The sequence below is a fragment of the Coffea eugenioides genome, chromosome 2 (genome assembly GCF_003713205.1).
Source record: "Coffea eugenioides isolate CCC68of chromosome 2, Ceug_1.0, whole genome shotgun sequence".
Classification (NCBI taxonomy): Eukaryota; Viridiplantae; Streptophyta; class Magnoliopsida; order Gentianales; family Rubiaceae; genus Coffea; species Coffea eugenioides.
Window position 1 is genome coordinate 2,834,212 of NC_040036.1, and position 15,584 is coordinate 2,849,795.

A 15,584-nucleotide genomic window follows, 5' to 3' on the forward strand; every position below is an offset into this window, starting at 1 on the left:
AAAAAGTTGGATCATAGAATCTGAAAATGAAGCTTTGCAGCAGCCCAGAGTCCTTTTGGTTTCCTTTTAGTGATGCACGCTATAGATGGAGCAGCATTTTCTACTTTCTTGAAAACAGACAGGCATATTAAACGATCGACTTTTGGATTTAGGAGATGCGTACTCTAGTAAATTGCAACATATGTATATATATATACTCGCACATGGTATTGGAGACTAGATTCCCTCTAAATCATATTATTGTGGCCACTCTAATTTCCCCATGGACGCTGGCCGGATCGCTGTTCAAATATTTATACAAGTAGAAGAACTGCAGATTGCAGAAAACCGGTTGGATGGATTCTTTACGTTTGCCATGTAAATACCCGCAACAAAGAATTGTAGATTAAGAATGAGGGACTTTTCTAGTGGAGTGGTCCCAAATGGTAGCGACAGGAAAGCGCCCAATTGTAACGAGCAGCAACCATTGTCATCAGATTAGACAGGAAATCAGAAGTTCAGAATTCGGCGTGCTTCTTGCAGTAGCATGAGATAATCAAGTTGATAACTAAGGCCTTCAGGGCTACAAATTTATTGGGATTTTCTGAGCACATTGGAAAGATCACTACCCGAGCTTCATTAAGATCAGTAACTGTACTACAGTACGAAGTATGTTATGATAACAAGTAATCCCAACACATGAAGAACAACTAAACACATATCTACTCTTCTTTAATACCTTTCAAGAATTTCACCACATGAAGCATTGTAGGACGTTTTGTAGGATTATCAGACAGGCATGATGCAGCAATCTGCAAAGTCTGAAGCATCATTTGCTTTGAATCTGCGTCAAGCGCCACCGGGTCAAGGACTTCTGCAGCCTGACCACTTCTGATTTTCATGAAAACCCAACCGACCAAATTCCCGCCTTCAATGTCCTTGAAATCAGGCCCTGTTGGCTCCTTCCCCGTAACCAATTCAAGCAAAATCACACCGAAGCTATAAACGTCCCCCCTTGTTGTTGACTTCCAGCTCTGGCCGTACTCTGGAGGAATATACCCAAATGTACCAGCAACATCGGTACTTACATGAGTCTCATACGCGCTGATCAATCTTGCTAAACCAAAATCTGCAACTTTCGGCTCAAAATCTTCATTGAGTAGGATATTACTGGCTTTAATATCCCTGTGAATTATGTGAGGAGTAAAACCATGATGAAGAAATGCTATCCCCCGTGCAGCACCTACAGCAATTTTGTAGCGTTTCTTCCAATCTAGCAACTCAAGAGTCCCACTTCGATTTCTCAGCCAAAGGTCTAAGCTGCCATTGCTCATATACTCATAGACAAGCACCTTTTCCTCGCCATAAGAGCAGTACCCAAGTAATGGCACCAGATTTCGATGCTTTACCTTTCCTAAAGTCTCCATTTCTGCCAAAAATTCCCGTTGACCCTGTGTTTTATTTTCGTTGAGCTTCTTAACTGCCACTATCTTTCCACAAGGCAATGTTGCTTTGTAAACGGTTCCAAACCCACCATCACCAATTATATTAGTCTTGCAAAAGTTGTTGGTGGCTTCAAGAATATCAACTATTGTCAGTTTGAGGAGCGGCTGCTCAAACATAGCAATGTTAATGCTTAGAGGCTCTTTTGATCGGCTGCTACTCAAGAAACATAGATGCTGATCTGTAGAACTATTCAATTTGCTATCCTCAGCATACTCTGGATCATTTTTCCTGGTACTCCTATTAATCCATGCCTGTCGCACAACAGCCACAGAAAGAGCAATTAACATAGCTATGACAATAACTGTTACCAGCGCCCAAATATTTAGCAGTGGCCATCTCCTCCCAAACCTTTTGATATGGCATTCGAGGCTCGCAGTTCCTCCACACAGATCCTTGTTCCCATCAAGCAAAAGTTTTGATCGATTTTGGCAAATTCCATTTTCAGGGACAGGGCCCACCAATCTATTGTCTGTGAAATTCGCAGAAATCAAATTGCCTAACCCACATATTCTTTCAGGAATTTGCCCAGAAAGTTTGTTGCTTGAGAGATCCAAATCCTCAAGTTGCAGGAGATTGCCAAGCTCGGAGGGTATTTCTCCAGTAAAATCATTTCTGTGAAGATCTAATGATGTCAGATACGACATACTCCCAATTGATCTTGGGAGCAGACCATCAAGGTGATTATCACTTAAATTCAGGATTTCTATTCTCCACTGCATGGAGTTAGATAAAAGACTGTCCAAATGACCTGTAAGACTATTTTTCTGAGCATACAGGCCCACAAGGTCTACCATTTCCGAAATGGATGAAGGAAGCTCACCATTGAGCTCATTTGAGCTCAAGTCCAAGTGAGTAAGCCCATTCAAATCCCCAAAACTGGAAGGCACCGAACCGGATAGCTTATTACCAGTCAAATTTAGCTTGACCAGTCCACTCAATTGACCAAGGCTTTCAGGAATTTCTCCTGTGAGCTGATTATTCCCGAGATAGAAGCCCTGTAACTTCAGCGACTCACCAAATTCCTCAGGAATACTACCTGTAAGTAAATTCCCAGATAAATCTAAAGTTGTGAGATTCGTCAAACCAGCAAGCGATCTGGGAATCTCGCCAGAGAGGATGTTGTTGCTGAGCAAAAGGTCCACCAAAACCACACAGTTTCCAAGTTCTGCAGGTATAGAACCAGACAACATATTGTTTGACAGATCATAAACTCCATGGTGCTGAACAAAGCTCGAATCTGGAATACTAACATGATGGAAATACTTGGACTTTTTCATAGGAATAATCCCAGAAAGATCATTGTAAGAAAGAACCAAGCATTGAAGTTGAGGCAAATCAGCTAAATCCTCCGGAATTGAACCATTAATCCTGTTTCTACCTAAGTCCAATGTCGTAAGAGCAGTGCAATTCCCAATCTCACTGGGAATCCTCCCATCAAGCAAATTGGAATTGAAATTCAAGACAGAGAGAGCAGTTAAGTTTCCAATCTCCCTTGGAATGAATCCTTTTAACTGATTGTTAGCTAGAACAAGCCTCTGAAGTGAAATTGCATTACCAATTTCCCCTGGAAGAGTGCCCTCTAAGAAATTGTTTGCTGCAGAGAATTCCATCAGATTCATAGAATTCCACAAACTCACCGGAATAGGACCCGTAAGGTTATTGGAATCCAATTCAAGAACCATTAGAGGAAGCCGTGAAAGATAGAGCCCACAATTTGATTATCCACCAAAATCAGCTGAGTTAGATTAGTACACTTGACAAAAGCATCTTCAATGGTCCCAGTAAGAAAATTGCTATCAAGATCAATCTCCAAAAGCGCAACAGCATTGCAAAGTTCACCTGGAATTCGGCCTGTCAACAAATTATTACTAAGACTAATGTGAGTAAGCATTGTACAATTCCCAATCTCAGCCGGAATTTTCCCCGAAAAATGATTATTCGAGAGTAAGAGAGCATCAATCTGAGTCCATCTGCCAAGCCAAGAAGGTAAAGGACCAGAAAGCTGATTCTTTTCCGCCGCAAATGAGACCATGCTCAATTCTGCAAGCTCTTCTGGCAAAGGCCCGGATAGTGAGTTGAAAGAAAGCATTAAAGTTTTCAAATTTCTGCAGTTTCCAAAGTTCAGGGGGTATTGAACCATTCAGCTCGGTGTAGACTAAGTTTATTATAGACAAATTTAGAAGCTTCCCTATCGATTTTGGGATTGAAGACTTTAAAGGGTTGTAGGAAAGATCAAGCTTACTCAAGGACCTAAGCTTGGAGAACGTTTCGGGCAATGGCCCGCTGAAAGAACAAGAGGGTGAAAAGAAAATTTGAAGGTTGAAAAGTTCACCGATTTCTGGCGGTAACTCACCGGAAAAATGGTTGATGCCGAGGTAAAGGTCCGTGAGGTTTGTTAGCCTGCCAATTTCCGGGGGAATGTGGCCGGAGAGAGAGTTGTTTGAAACGTCTAAAGAGGTTAAAGACTGAAGATTTGAGAAGAGAGTTGGTGAAAGAGAACCTGAGAGAAGGTTATTGCCAATGGCTAATACTTGCAGGCGGGATCGATTGGCAATCTGGGTTGGGATATTCCCTGTGAGTGCATTGCCGGAGAGGTCCAGAGAACGAAGCTTGGCCAAGTTTCCGAGCTCCGGCGGAATGACACCAGTGAAGAGGTTGGGACCGAGGGTGAGGACTTCAAGACGAGTCAACTCACCCAGTTGGCTTGGTAACTCGCCGAACAACAGATTACCGCCAAAGTCTAAGACTTTGAGCCTCTGAAGCGAAGCAATTTGGGGTAAGATTTCTCCGTAGAACAAGTTGGACGAGAAGTCAAGTACAATGAGGCTGGTGAGGTTGAAAATGGAGAGAGATAGTGGTCCTCTGAGCGAGCAATCCGGAAGAACGAGAGAGATAACTCGGCCGTTTTGGCAATACACACCCTGCCAACGACAATGTGAAGTGGCAAGTGTCCATGAAGTCAAAAGCTGCGGATTTTCAAGAGAATCCTTGAAAGAAATTAAGCTTAATGTGTCAGGGTCAAGCTCTGTTTGCTGTACAATGGCTCTGGAGCCCAAGAAACTGAGGTGCAAGAGGAGGGAAACAGAGCCCAGAAGCCTGAAGGCGAAGGTCATTGCTGTTGTTGGTGGCATGTAGAGAGAAGAATAATAATGAAAAAGTGGCAGGCGCAGGGCAGGGGGGTCACAATCTTAACATGAGGCTGGCTGATGCTGCTGTAAATGAACTCCCAGACGAGATGACTGTCCGCTTCACTACTTATTTTTCGCAGTCTTTCTTTTAACACATAGATGGCAAGAGAGAGAGACAGGGAGGGAGAGAGATGAAGAAATGCAAATTTGTTATTGGGAAGAGGAAGAGAGTCGGGGTGACGAGGAATTTCAAATGGCTTTTCGATTACCAACATTTCGGGTGCAATGTGGGGGGCCAGGAGATTTCTGGGGCCCACCACGCATACATCTGAACTCTGAAGAAGAAAGGAGGGGATTCGATTTTCTCAGACGATACCAGCTCCAAAGTAGGGGCGCGAATCGAAATCGAAATCGAAATCGAAATCGAAATCGGTAATTCAGAACTTTGAAATCGAAATTTTTTGAAATTTTGGTATCAAAATTTTTGACCAATTTCAATTTCGAATTCATCAATTTCGAATTCAATTCGGAATTCGGTAAATTTCGATTTCACCGAATTCATGAATATAAAAATTATTATTATTATTATATAAATATTATATTACATATATATAAAAAAATATTATATATATGTGTGAAAACAAAATTGAAATCGAAATAGAAATTCCGAATTCGACCAATTCGAAATCGGATATTCCGATTTTTATTCCGAATTACCGAATTTAAAATTCCGAATTCAATTTGAATTTGATCGGTAAATCGAAATTTTTCAATTTTGCACACCTCTATCTCCAAGTCCCCAAGCCCATGCTTCATACCCGCGGTGCAGGGTGCAAATTAATCAAATTACTCCAGACCGCTTCGTAGTTTGATCAAATTTTCAAGTTCGAGTTGGAGCCATTTTATAAAATAATTCAGAGTTTGAATAGAAAAAAATTAAAACTCAAGGACTCGTTAAGTCTTATCAAGTAGCATATTTATAATATAATTTTTAATTATTTATTATAAAATTATGAAATTTACTAAAAAACTAATTTGAAAGCTTGATTAAAGTCTATTGAATTTGAGCTCGAATTCAAACTCGACGAGTTCGAACTCAAGTGTTTTTTCTCGAGTCAAACTTGAGAAATGCACTATTCAAATTCAATTCGACTCAATAAGAGCTTTATAGAGGTGTACACCATGCATTAAGTACTAAATACTAATACTACAAACGAATTTCAGTCTAGGAACAGCATCTGGTTTGAAAAGGCCCTGAGAACTGGATGCAAATAGATTATGAAGAAAATGAGAAGCGATGGTTAACAGGCTACTCCTGAAAGGGTACAATTGAGTCAAGTTGAGTTAAAAAATTTGGATTCGAACTCGAACTCAGTTTGAGCACAATTTTGTTTTCCCTTGCACGAATTCATGCAAATCGTGTCTAACTGACTTTAGGAAATATAATTTATATTTTTTTTATAACTTTAAACAATAGACAAATTTGACATTTCATACTAACAAATAATATATGTATGTGTGTGTGTGTGAAACTCAATTGAGATCGATTAAACTCGACAAACTTTCGAACTTTACATATTCAACTCAAATTGGACTCATCAAGCAGCTGAAGCTACTCCAACTTGAGTTCTAATTTGATTAACACGAGTTCAACCTTGAGTTTAACTGATCAAATTTGTGATTATTCGATTAAATTAGATTCATTTGCACCTAGATACTCGGACTTGTTCGTAGTGATATTTCTGTCCTTCGATTGAAATACTTCACTAGGGTCTGGGGGTAGAGATTTTTGACGGGACGACGAGAGAGTAACATTAGAAAGGGCCTGGCGGGCCTGATAGAACTAGAACTGTTAATCGAACTCGACCTCGTTAGGAAAACGAGCTTTAAAATGTGTTCGAACTCGACTCGTTAAATATACATGTGGCTTGAGCTCGAGCTCGAGCTCGACTCGTTTATCACAAACGAGTCGAGCTTCACGAGCTCGAGCTCGTGCAATTTAACCTTAATAAAAACCTATAATTTTTAATTTTTATAATTTTGATTTCTAAAATGACAAATATGCCCTTCATTAACGAACTCTAACTAGCTACTCGAGTATCAAACGAGCCGAGTAAGCCGAGCTTACTCGGCTCGTTAACTAAACGAGCATGTTTCGAGCTCGAGCTCGACTCGTTAACCAAAATTAACGAACCGAGCTCGAGCCTTAACGAGTCGAGCTTTCAAGCTACTCGATTGACTTAACAGCTCTAGATAGAACCCCCCGTCTGTCCATAGGAAACAAACAAAAAGATTCGGAATTCTTTTGCCACCGGGGCATCCATGGCCTCAGTCACAAAATTACAAAGTTGTAAGCTGCTTCCCCATGTCACTTTTCTTAACCTCTTGGACTTTTTTCTTGTCATATAGGACATTAGGACCTTGCTAAACCGTTGCTTACGTAAGGGAATGGGGGAAGGCCCTTAGCTTTCCCTTCTCTTGGAAGCAATACTTCATTGTTCATAAGGAAATCAGTTGAACAATGGCTATGGCATAATTGTTTCACCCTGTGTGAGTTCTCTTTTGTTTTTTATTTGATTCTTATTCAGGCAATTCGACACTTCAGGGGACTAAAATTCTACTAACGGAAGCAAATTCTCATCTCATCTCTTTCCCAGGGAGAGCATAGTACTAGGGCATTCATTAAAGGAGAAAGAAATTGAACGAATTCTGTATGTTCAGAGGGCTAACAGTATTGTATCCAAGCAATGCATTAGTATCCAAGTCAACAATCCTCCTGTAATACTCGCCATTTGTTGTAATTAGCAGCCCACATCACAATCAGAAATACAGTACTCCATCAATTTTAGTGTATCAATTTCAGTAAAACTTCGCTTGTCAATTAAGTGGCAGTGTAACAGCTGTGGAGAGACGATAGCTGTTTGTCCATGATGTCCCCTATTGTATCTTGCCCTGTAATAATTAAATGAAATGGGGTTTGGAGTGATTACCACACTTGGGTTTTTTTTGGTACTTAATTTGGTCCGTCAGTGAGCTGATTCCAGCCTTCGATGAAACAGTGCTAGAATGTGGCAAATTTTACAGAAACAGCATGGTGTTTAATTTCTTGGAGAAATTTACTTCAATACATTTTACTGAAAACAGAAAATGTACGTAGAAGGATTGTGAGTTGTGAATATGACTGCATAACCAAGGGAAGCAATTGCTACTTTTAACCCTATTGAGTTGTTAGCAGTGCCCACACTTACTGCACTACACAGAACCCACCCCACCACCACCGCGCTGGTTTCTTGTTTCTCATGAGCTGATGCTTTGCTTTCGTTATGTCATCTTAATACCGTTCCTGTTTAGGAATGAAGGCAAAGTGGCAATAATGATGACTAATTGGTGATCGATGAGAGGAGTGCTCCCATCCCAGCAGACACCCAAGCTTGCCTTTACTACACCTACTTTTCTTGATCCTATATATGCATATAATTTCTTAACATAAACCTCTTAGAAGGATGCATATGAAAATTGGGATTTGAAATCTAACTTTGAAATATGAATTCATTTATTGAATTGTGTTGATACATTTGAGTATATACTATCACATTAAGTGATAAGTAACTATTAAATGATACATTAAATATATATCATTTAACTAATTCAAATGTTCAATTTAAATATACATTAAATATATATTGAATTTATTTAAGTTATTAAATTATTAATATATTTGAGTATATATCACATTAAATAATAAGTGAATAGTTTAGAACTTCTTTTTTAGAGCAAATTTTGTCTAGAAAATTCAGTATCATTTAATTAATTCAAATATGCAATTTTTTTTTTTATCAAACGCATTTAAACATGTTAAAATTTGAATTCATTAAATTTAAATATTGAATTAAATTATCAAACAGGACCTTAGACACGTGTATATGATATTAGAAGCACAATTTCCCACAACGGACGCCTCCTCGTCTTGAGCTAAATCTTTGGGCGGCAACTGGATTGTTACTTGAGCCCGATTGTGGAGGATGGACAATTTCCAGCTGTATGGTCTAACAGGCACCATAAATTAAAAAAAAAAAATTTATCTGTTTGAGGGCCTTAGCATTTGAGGCCCACAGAGAGGGTTCAACAACTGAAACACTTTTGTTCCAATTCGAGTGAGGCCCAGTCCAGAAAACATAGCAACTCACATCCCTCGACGAACTAAGTCCAGTACATTCTTGTTCAGAGTGCATGCCGTGCCCAATGACCCAAGACTTACCATTTGGGCGGTGGCGACGGTGATGGCATCGGCCCAAGGCACATTATCACCCACTCCTTGATGTCGGAAATTGTATAGCTGCAAATGAACAATTGTAGCCAAAAAAAAAAGAAAAAAAAGGTAGAAATTTATACAAAAACGATAAGAATGAAAAGAACAGAGCATCCTTGTAATAATGAAAAACTTGAAGAGGGGTAATTTGAAACATGAATTCAGTAGACAGCTCTTTAATCTATTTAGGGGGGGAAAATTTGGAGAGAAAATAAAATGGATCATGAAAGCAAGTTGGATCCTTCCTTTTTGTTTGGGACACAAAGCAAGAAAGAAAAAGGAGGAATAGAAGGGGTTTAAGGTCTGTCCGAAGCTTGAAACTTTTCTTCCCAAGAGCGAGAAGAAAGCGAAGGAAGGAAAACGGTTTGATCGCACTTTTTCAAAATAGTAGTAGCATCAACTTTGTTCTTGAAAGGGTGAGATGGATCCCAAACAAAAATGGCTCTTACGTGAGATAACTTGTTACAGAATCTTTTCTTTCCATATGTGTCTCGATTTCAAGCAATGAATAACTACTCCAATTTTTATTTTTTTTTTGTCATCACAGAAAGTATTCTTTCGAACTAATTTTCCTGTGCCTGTGCACCTGCCAACAAAATACACAAGACGGTAGAAAGGATCGAAACACAACCATACAATGCCAGGACCTAATGAATCAACCCCAGCACCAGCCAAGCCGACCTCGAGCGGCAAACTACTATTTCATTCCGCTAAAAATTTCGCTCAATTCCTTTTTCTCTCTCCTGAGCTGACAAACTAGACCTTTACGTGTCATCACTCACCAGCAAATGAATTGAACTCATGTCCGCCCTTTTTTACTGACAGTTGTACGGGAGAATAATATAAGTACAAGCATTGCGAGATACAAGTAAAGGTTGCAAATAGTAACTACCTTCGACCGAGGAAGAGAATTTCGGAGATGCATTTTGAAAATCACACTTCTGTACAGCTATTTGGTGCTCGATGCATAGTTGCTGGCTGTCGAACGTCTAGGAAGAGGACACATGATCCATTTGACTCAAAAGTAAAACGAGTTGAGTGGTGAAACGTGTCAATGCCCAACGCGAGTCAACTCACGTGATTAGGACTGACTGCTTAGTGCTTGACAAAGAATTTGGAGACAGCTTTGCACGCGATTCCAATCTCCAACTTAAAACGACGTGCAAATTGGAAACAAAAGAAAAGAAAAGAAAAAAAGAGAAGTTTGTGCTATTCATGTTTCTGTGTTTAAATACGGCACATTTTGAAGACAAAAAAATGTTCTATTAAATTAATTGAACGTTCTTGTTATCTTTTTCTTTCTAGAACACTGAAAAGAATTGGATAACAGGGAACCCGAGACGCAGGTTGGTTGAATCAGACACCGTCGCATATGGACCATGGAGATGGGGCGGGGACCCATCGGCCACTTCTGCTGTAGACTACTGTACTTACAGGCTACAGCTAAATGCAATTGGCGAAGAACGGATTCGTTTGTAGGCATCGTCCGACAGCACCTATATACAGTAGGGGATAATTTCAAAAACCTCCCTGAGATTTCTAACAATTTCACTCACCTCCTTTTAGGCTTGAATAATTACAGTAACCTCCCTTCATGTAGTAAACTAACTATAATATCCTTCATTTAAAAATAATTGCTACGAAAAAAAACCTACAACTATAATTAGTTTTTCATTCTAAAACAACAGCTACCACATAAAATAAACTCTTATTCTTTCTTTTCGACTCCCTCTCCTACCATTTTCTTCCTACATCTCATAATCCATTATTTTTTTACAATTGCCATCTACATAATTATTTAATATATCTCGAATCCTCATTATTATGGAAATAGATCCTCTCTCCTTTTTTCTGTTTTCCTTTTTTTGTAAGTATTATTGAATTGAAATTGCCAAATGACAAGTTGCCGAATTAGATTTGTTGTCATACTAAATGAAGATGAAAAAGATGGCGGTAATACATAGTACATATGAGAAAACAAAAGTGATAGCTAAAAAGGGAACATAAATTGAGAAAGGTTACGTTATTATACCAATTGGATAAAAAAGAATTTTGGAATATAAAAATTGCAATTAGATTTGCCTAGAGACATGAGAAGTGGTTTCTAGTGTTGTTTTTGGTTGCTTCACGTTGGTATTCTTAGTGGGTGAGATTATTTTAGCATCAACAATATTGCGGCCATTTAGATTGAATTTGAAAAGCGACATTGGTCAATTCAAACACTGAATTTAAGTAGAAAAAATGGGATAAAGGTTAGGTTGAATGCAAACTTTAATTGTCATAGTTGATTTGCATAGGGAACTCTGGGGCGACAGCAGTAAACTGTCAAATTTGTGAGAATATAGATATTAAGTTAAATTGATTTATTGAGTTCGTTAGAATGATGGTTATGTTGTTTACAATAGTTACAACGTAGAAGAAGTTTATTAGTGAGTTTTTCACCTTTTTAAGTAATGAAGAGGTATTTTAGAATTTTTGAAGACAAATTTAACATATTAGATCTATATTGTTACTGAAATGCTAATTATAGGAGAGGCAAGTATAATTTTTTAAACTAGAGAGGAGCTTCCTGAAATAATCAGAAACTTTAGGGGAAGTTTCTTAAATTATCCAATATAGTAGATGTAGGAAGTCTTCTGACATAAGAAGTCGACACGTAAGGTAAATTGTTAATGCAATTGAGTTTGTGGGCCAAAAATGCACAAAGCATGATAGAAAGACCCATTAATGTGTGTGTGTTTCTTCCGACTGTTTGAAGAAAAAAAAATGATAGAAAGACCCATTAATTGGACACCAAGCATGTGATTTTCTTAAGTGGTTGGATCCCATTTTTAAGAACATTCTTCTGAATCCCACAAAAAAAAAAAGGATCTTCTTTTTGAGTGTTGTTTCTATTGATTGTTATTTTGAGGTCATTAATGTCTTTTTTGATAAATTGTCCGTGTAGGCCATTAGTCAAAAAGGGAAAGTGCAACAAAAAATAAATGTTAGGAGAGAAAGTATTTTTAACACAAAGTTAAACTATTGAAAATAGGAAAGGGTTGCAGTGAATCAGCTCAATTTAAGGGCTGATTTTAGCAAAGCGTAAAATATGATCAAATAATGCCATAAAATTTCATTTGAAATTTAACATATTACAACTCATCAATTCACAATTGTCTACAATAATTGAGATATCTCTGCGTATGAAATAGTATCTAGCATGTGTAACATAGAAAATAGTTAATTTTTTGTTTAATTGTTTGTAGTACCTAATTTAATTGTAATTGATTTGAACTTTCCTTTATACGTATAATTTAATCTACAATGGTTAATTTACTCGTATAATCTTTTTAATTTTATAGGAACGAATGAATTGTAAATAAGCATCGTAGTAACACTAGTGAGGATGTGCGGGCTGTGATTAACACTAGAGACGAAGAGCTTCTATTCTAATCGGGCGCCCCACTTCAAAGTCAGGCGCGTTGGAAGTGCTTCTACACGACTAAAGTCGTAGCCAGATTTGACAGCAGTTTACGTGTCTATTCATTGTTTCGACACGCAGGCAGTCTCCGGGATTGCTTGCATCTTATTTACACACATTAATTAATGATTTACTTGTATTATTAATATATTTTTCAATCATTTTTTTATTTCATATATATCAATATTTTTAAAAAAAAATTATTTCAAATAATCTCCGATCCAAACATGTCCACCAAGCCGGTGAAGAAGAAGAACAACATAACAGCTTCTTGCTCAGCCTCGTTGGCCGCCAGCGATTCGCATAAAACCTCCGCAATTTGGATTCCTTTCTAGTGCGCAACGACACATGGCAATCGCTAATGCTGCATATGCGACTCATTGTATAATGGGCACCGGGTGCTTTCTCTATCGTGAAAATTCCCAGGAAAACGATTTGCAAGCTTTGTCGTGGTTGTTGATTGAATATACGATGTGATTTGTAGACAACACATATACCCATGGAATTTACACTTGGACCCTGATTTCTCAACTAGTATTATGTAAAGTAGTAAACGCGTAAAAAACTAAAAATGGCCCTGCATCGATCTTGAACAAAGGTAGAATTCAGGCACTCGCAAATGACAAGTAATGTTCGTTCAATGTTACATAAAGAACGGTCGGGTGCCGGGCGGTGGTAGGAAGCTACAACCGCGCCTCCGCTCTCGAGGAAAGGAACAAAAATTTGTTAATCTGAATCTGCATATATAGGGGCGCTCGTAGAGTTTGACTCTTATTCGGAGTTGAAGGCTTGCTCAAAACTTTTCAAGGCGTTACATGAACAAGTCTAATTTGTGATCTTTTATTAATATTAGCAATACGGTGGCTAACCACCTGTTTCAAGCACGATTTATTTTCACTACAATATTCTTTCCACCAAAATACAAAGAAAGAGTCGCACATAAATTACAAAATACGTTACTACTACTATAAAATTATACATTTACACCTGAAACTAGTGTGATGGTTGAAGATATAAGCATTAAACAAAATTTTTCTGGTCATCACCAAATAGTTACGAGTGAATTTAAAGCATGCAAGTGCGCAGAAATATATATCCTTGGGGTTCTGAGAGCTAGTTTAAATAGTTATCCAAATTTGACTTACAAAACAACAATTCCAAGCAAACAAGTACTCCTACTATACAATCACGGAAGATTCTTGATGATCTTTAAAACCATCTGCGATGTGTACGTGAATACATATTGTCTGAAAGAGGAATGGCTTCCCTCAAAGCGATGCACTAGAGTTGTGGAGCATAGATTTTTTATTGTACGGTGGCACGCGATTTCCTTGGTTTGACTTGGCAACAACCTAAGTATCATGAGTTTATTGGTTATAACAAAGAATCTCATGAAGCTAACAGGAATTGGATCACCTAGTCATGATGATGATTAGCACATTGTTAGATGTTAATGCTAATAAAATCTAGAATTCCAAGGGAATGCCTCAGTGTAGTTGCTCTCTTCGGCCTGTCTTAATCGAATGAAGAGTTAAGTGCACCTTCCGAAGTTGTTGATAAGATATTTTTTTGGGTTTTCCGGTCAGGTGTATTGAGAGAAGCACCACAAAAGCCTAATTCCCATTTGTCCATGATATTGTATTAAAATCAGAGAAAAAAAAAGCAAGTATTCTTCATTCCAATTGAGCCAATAAGCTGAAGCCATCATAGATTCTCTGCAGGAGGCCCCGACCATTTTATCAATGATGCATCATCTATCAATGACAATAATAAAAAGGAGTTCAAACTCTGAGTGGAACCGGGGAACTGTTGAAGCAACAAAATTAATTGTAGGCGGTACTCGGCTTTCCATTTTAAACAAGACTTTGTCTGAATTCGAAAGTTGTTTCATTTTGAGCCGTATATAAAAACTCAATCCCTTTTTTCTTTTGCTATATATAGAATTTGCACAACTATTCATGGAATGCTAAAATGTGCCGGAATCTTGAAAACTTGTAAGCCAAGCCCTCCACATTCAAGTGCGTCATTCATCTATAAAAGGCCACAGGATCATGGTAAAGACTCGCGATCGACATACCTTATATAGTCTGTCTACTTTTAATTAGCAGTACTACTTCGTTTTCTGCTAGCTTCGACATGTCGAGGCTCCTGGAACCGCTTGCTGTGGGGAGAGTTATAGGAGAGGTGGTAGATAACTTCACTCCAAGCGTGAAAATGAACATTACTTACAATGGGAACAAGCAAGTGTGCAACGGGCACGAGCTCATGCCTGCTGTCATTGTTGCTAAACCTCGGGTGGAGGTTGGTGGCCAAGACATGCGTGATGCTTTTACCCTCGTACGTATATGTCCTTCTTATGCCCCCCCATTTTCCTTACGTATGTGTCCTAGCTAGCTGCATTGTGCTCTCTTATTTGTTTCTGATCTTTCTTGCCTCTTTTGTGCATTTCTTAAAGATCATGACCGACCCCGATGTTCCTGGCCCTAGTGATCCATATTTGAGGGAACATCTTCATTGGTTAGTAACGTTTTTATTTCACAGTTCTTTTTCTCTCTCTCTCTCTCTTCATTTCGAACAATATATATAACTTCCTTATTTTATGTGTAGTGCTTTACATGCATCGATCTCTTATTTTGTAGGATTGTTACCGACATTCCTGGAACCACTGACACCTCTTTTGGTAAGTTTTTCAAACCAAAACATTTTGCGCAGATCAGTATTTTGGCTCTTTTATTCGTACTGATGGCTCAATGAGAGGAGGGAGAGGTTGGTTATAGGTAGGTAGTTAAACTAGTTTAACTTGGCATGATTTTGATCCAACAACAACAACTACAACAGGAAGAGAAATCGCGAGCTACGAGACCCCTAAGCCAGTCATCGGCATCCATCGCTATGTGTTTATCCTGTACAAGCAGAAGGCACGCCAGGCGGTGAAGCCACCAGCTACTAGAGACCAATTCAATACCAGAAGCTTCGCTGAAGAGAATGGGTTGGGATCACCCGTGGCTGCTCTCTACTTCAACGCCCAAAGAGAAACAGCAGCAAGAAGAAGATGAGATGAGAGCAGCAGAGCTTCATTTGAAGGCCCCCCCCCCCCCCCCTCTCCCTCAGAGTCAGCGGGCAAATTATCTTATGTTATTCCATCGGCCATGCTCCTATGCTACATATATAATATATATACATAAACCTTTCCACTCAC

At 38.6% G+C, this 15,584-nt stretch overlaps 2 protein-coding genes across 3 annotated transcripts; one reads left to right on the forward strand and one right to left on the reverse strand.

The window, feature by feature from the left end:
• Window positions 1-514: 514 nt before the first annotated feature.
• On the reverse strand, window positions 515-4,598 carry LOC113763020 (leucine-rich repeat receptor protein kinase EMS1-like). Its single transcript, XM_027306697.1, is given in 3 exon segments — window positions 515-3,190; window positions 3,193-3,601; window positions 3,603-4,598. Coding segments are annotated over 3 exon segments (3,894 nt in total). The 3' UTR covers window positions 515-701.
• Window positions 4,599-14,521: 9,923 nt separating this feature from the next.
• Window positions 14,522-15,441, forward strand: LOC113763763 (CEN-like protein 1). Of its 2 annotated transcripts, none has more exons than XM_027307681.1 (4): window positions 14,522-14,722; window positions 14,841-14,902; window positions 15,025-15,069; window positions 15,228-15,441. In XM_027307681.1, the coding sequence occupies exons 1-4, from the start codon at window positions 14,522-14,524 to the stop codon at window positions 15,439-15,441; spliced, it is 522 nt and encodes a 173-aa protein (XP_027163482.1). The 2 variants fall into 2 exon arrangements, with proteins under 2 accessions (XP_027163482.1, XP_027163481.1); XM_027307680.1 differs by having other exon boundaries at window positions 15,025-15,065; window positions 15,224-15,441.
• The last annotated feature ends 143 nt before the right edge of the window (window positions 15,442-15,584 follow it).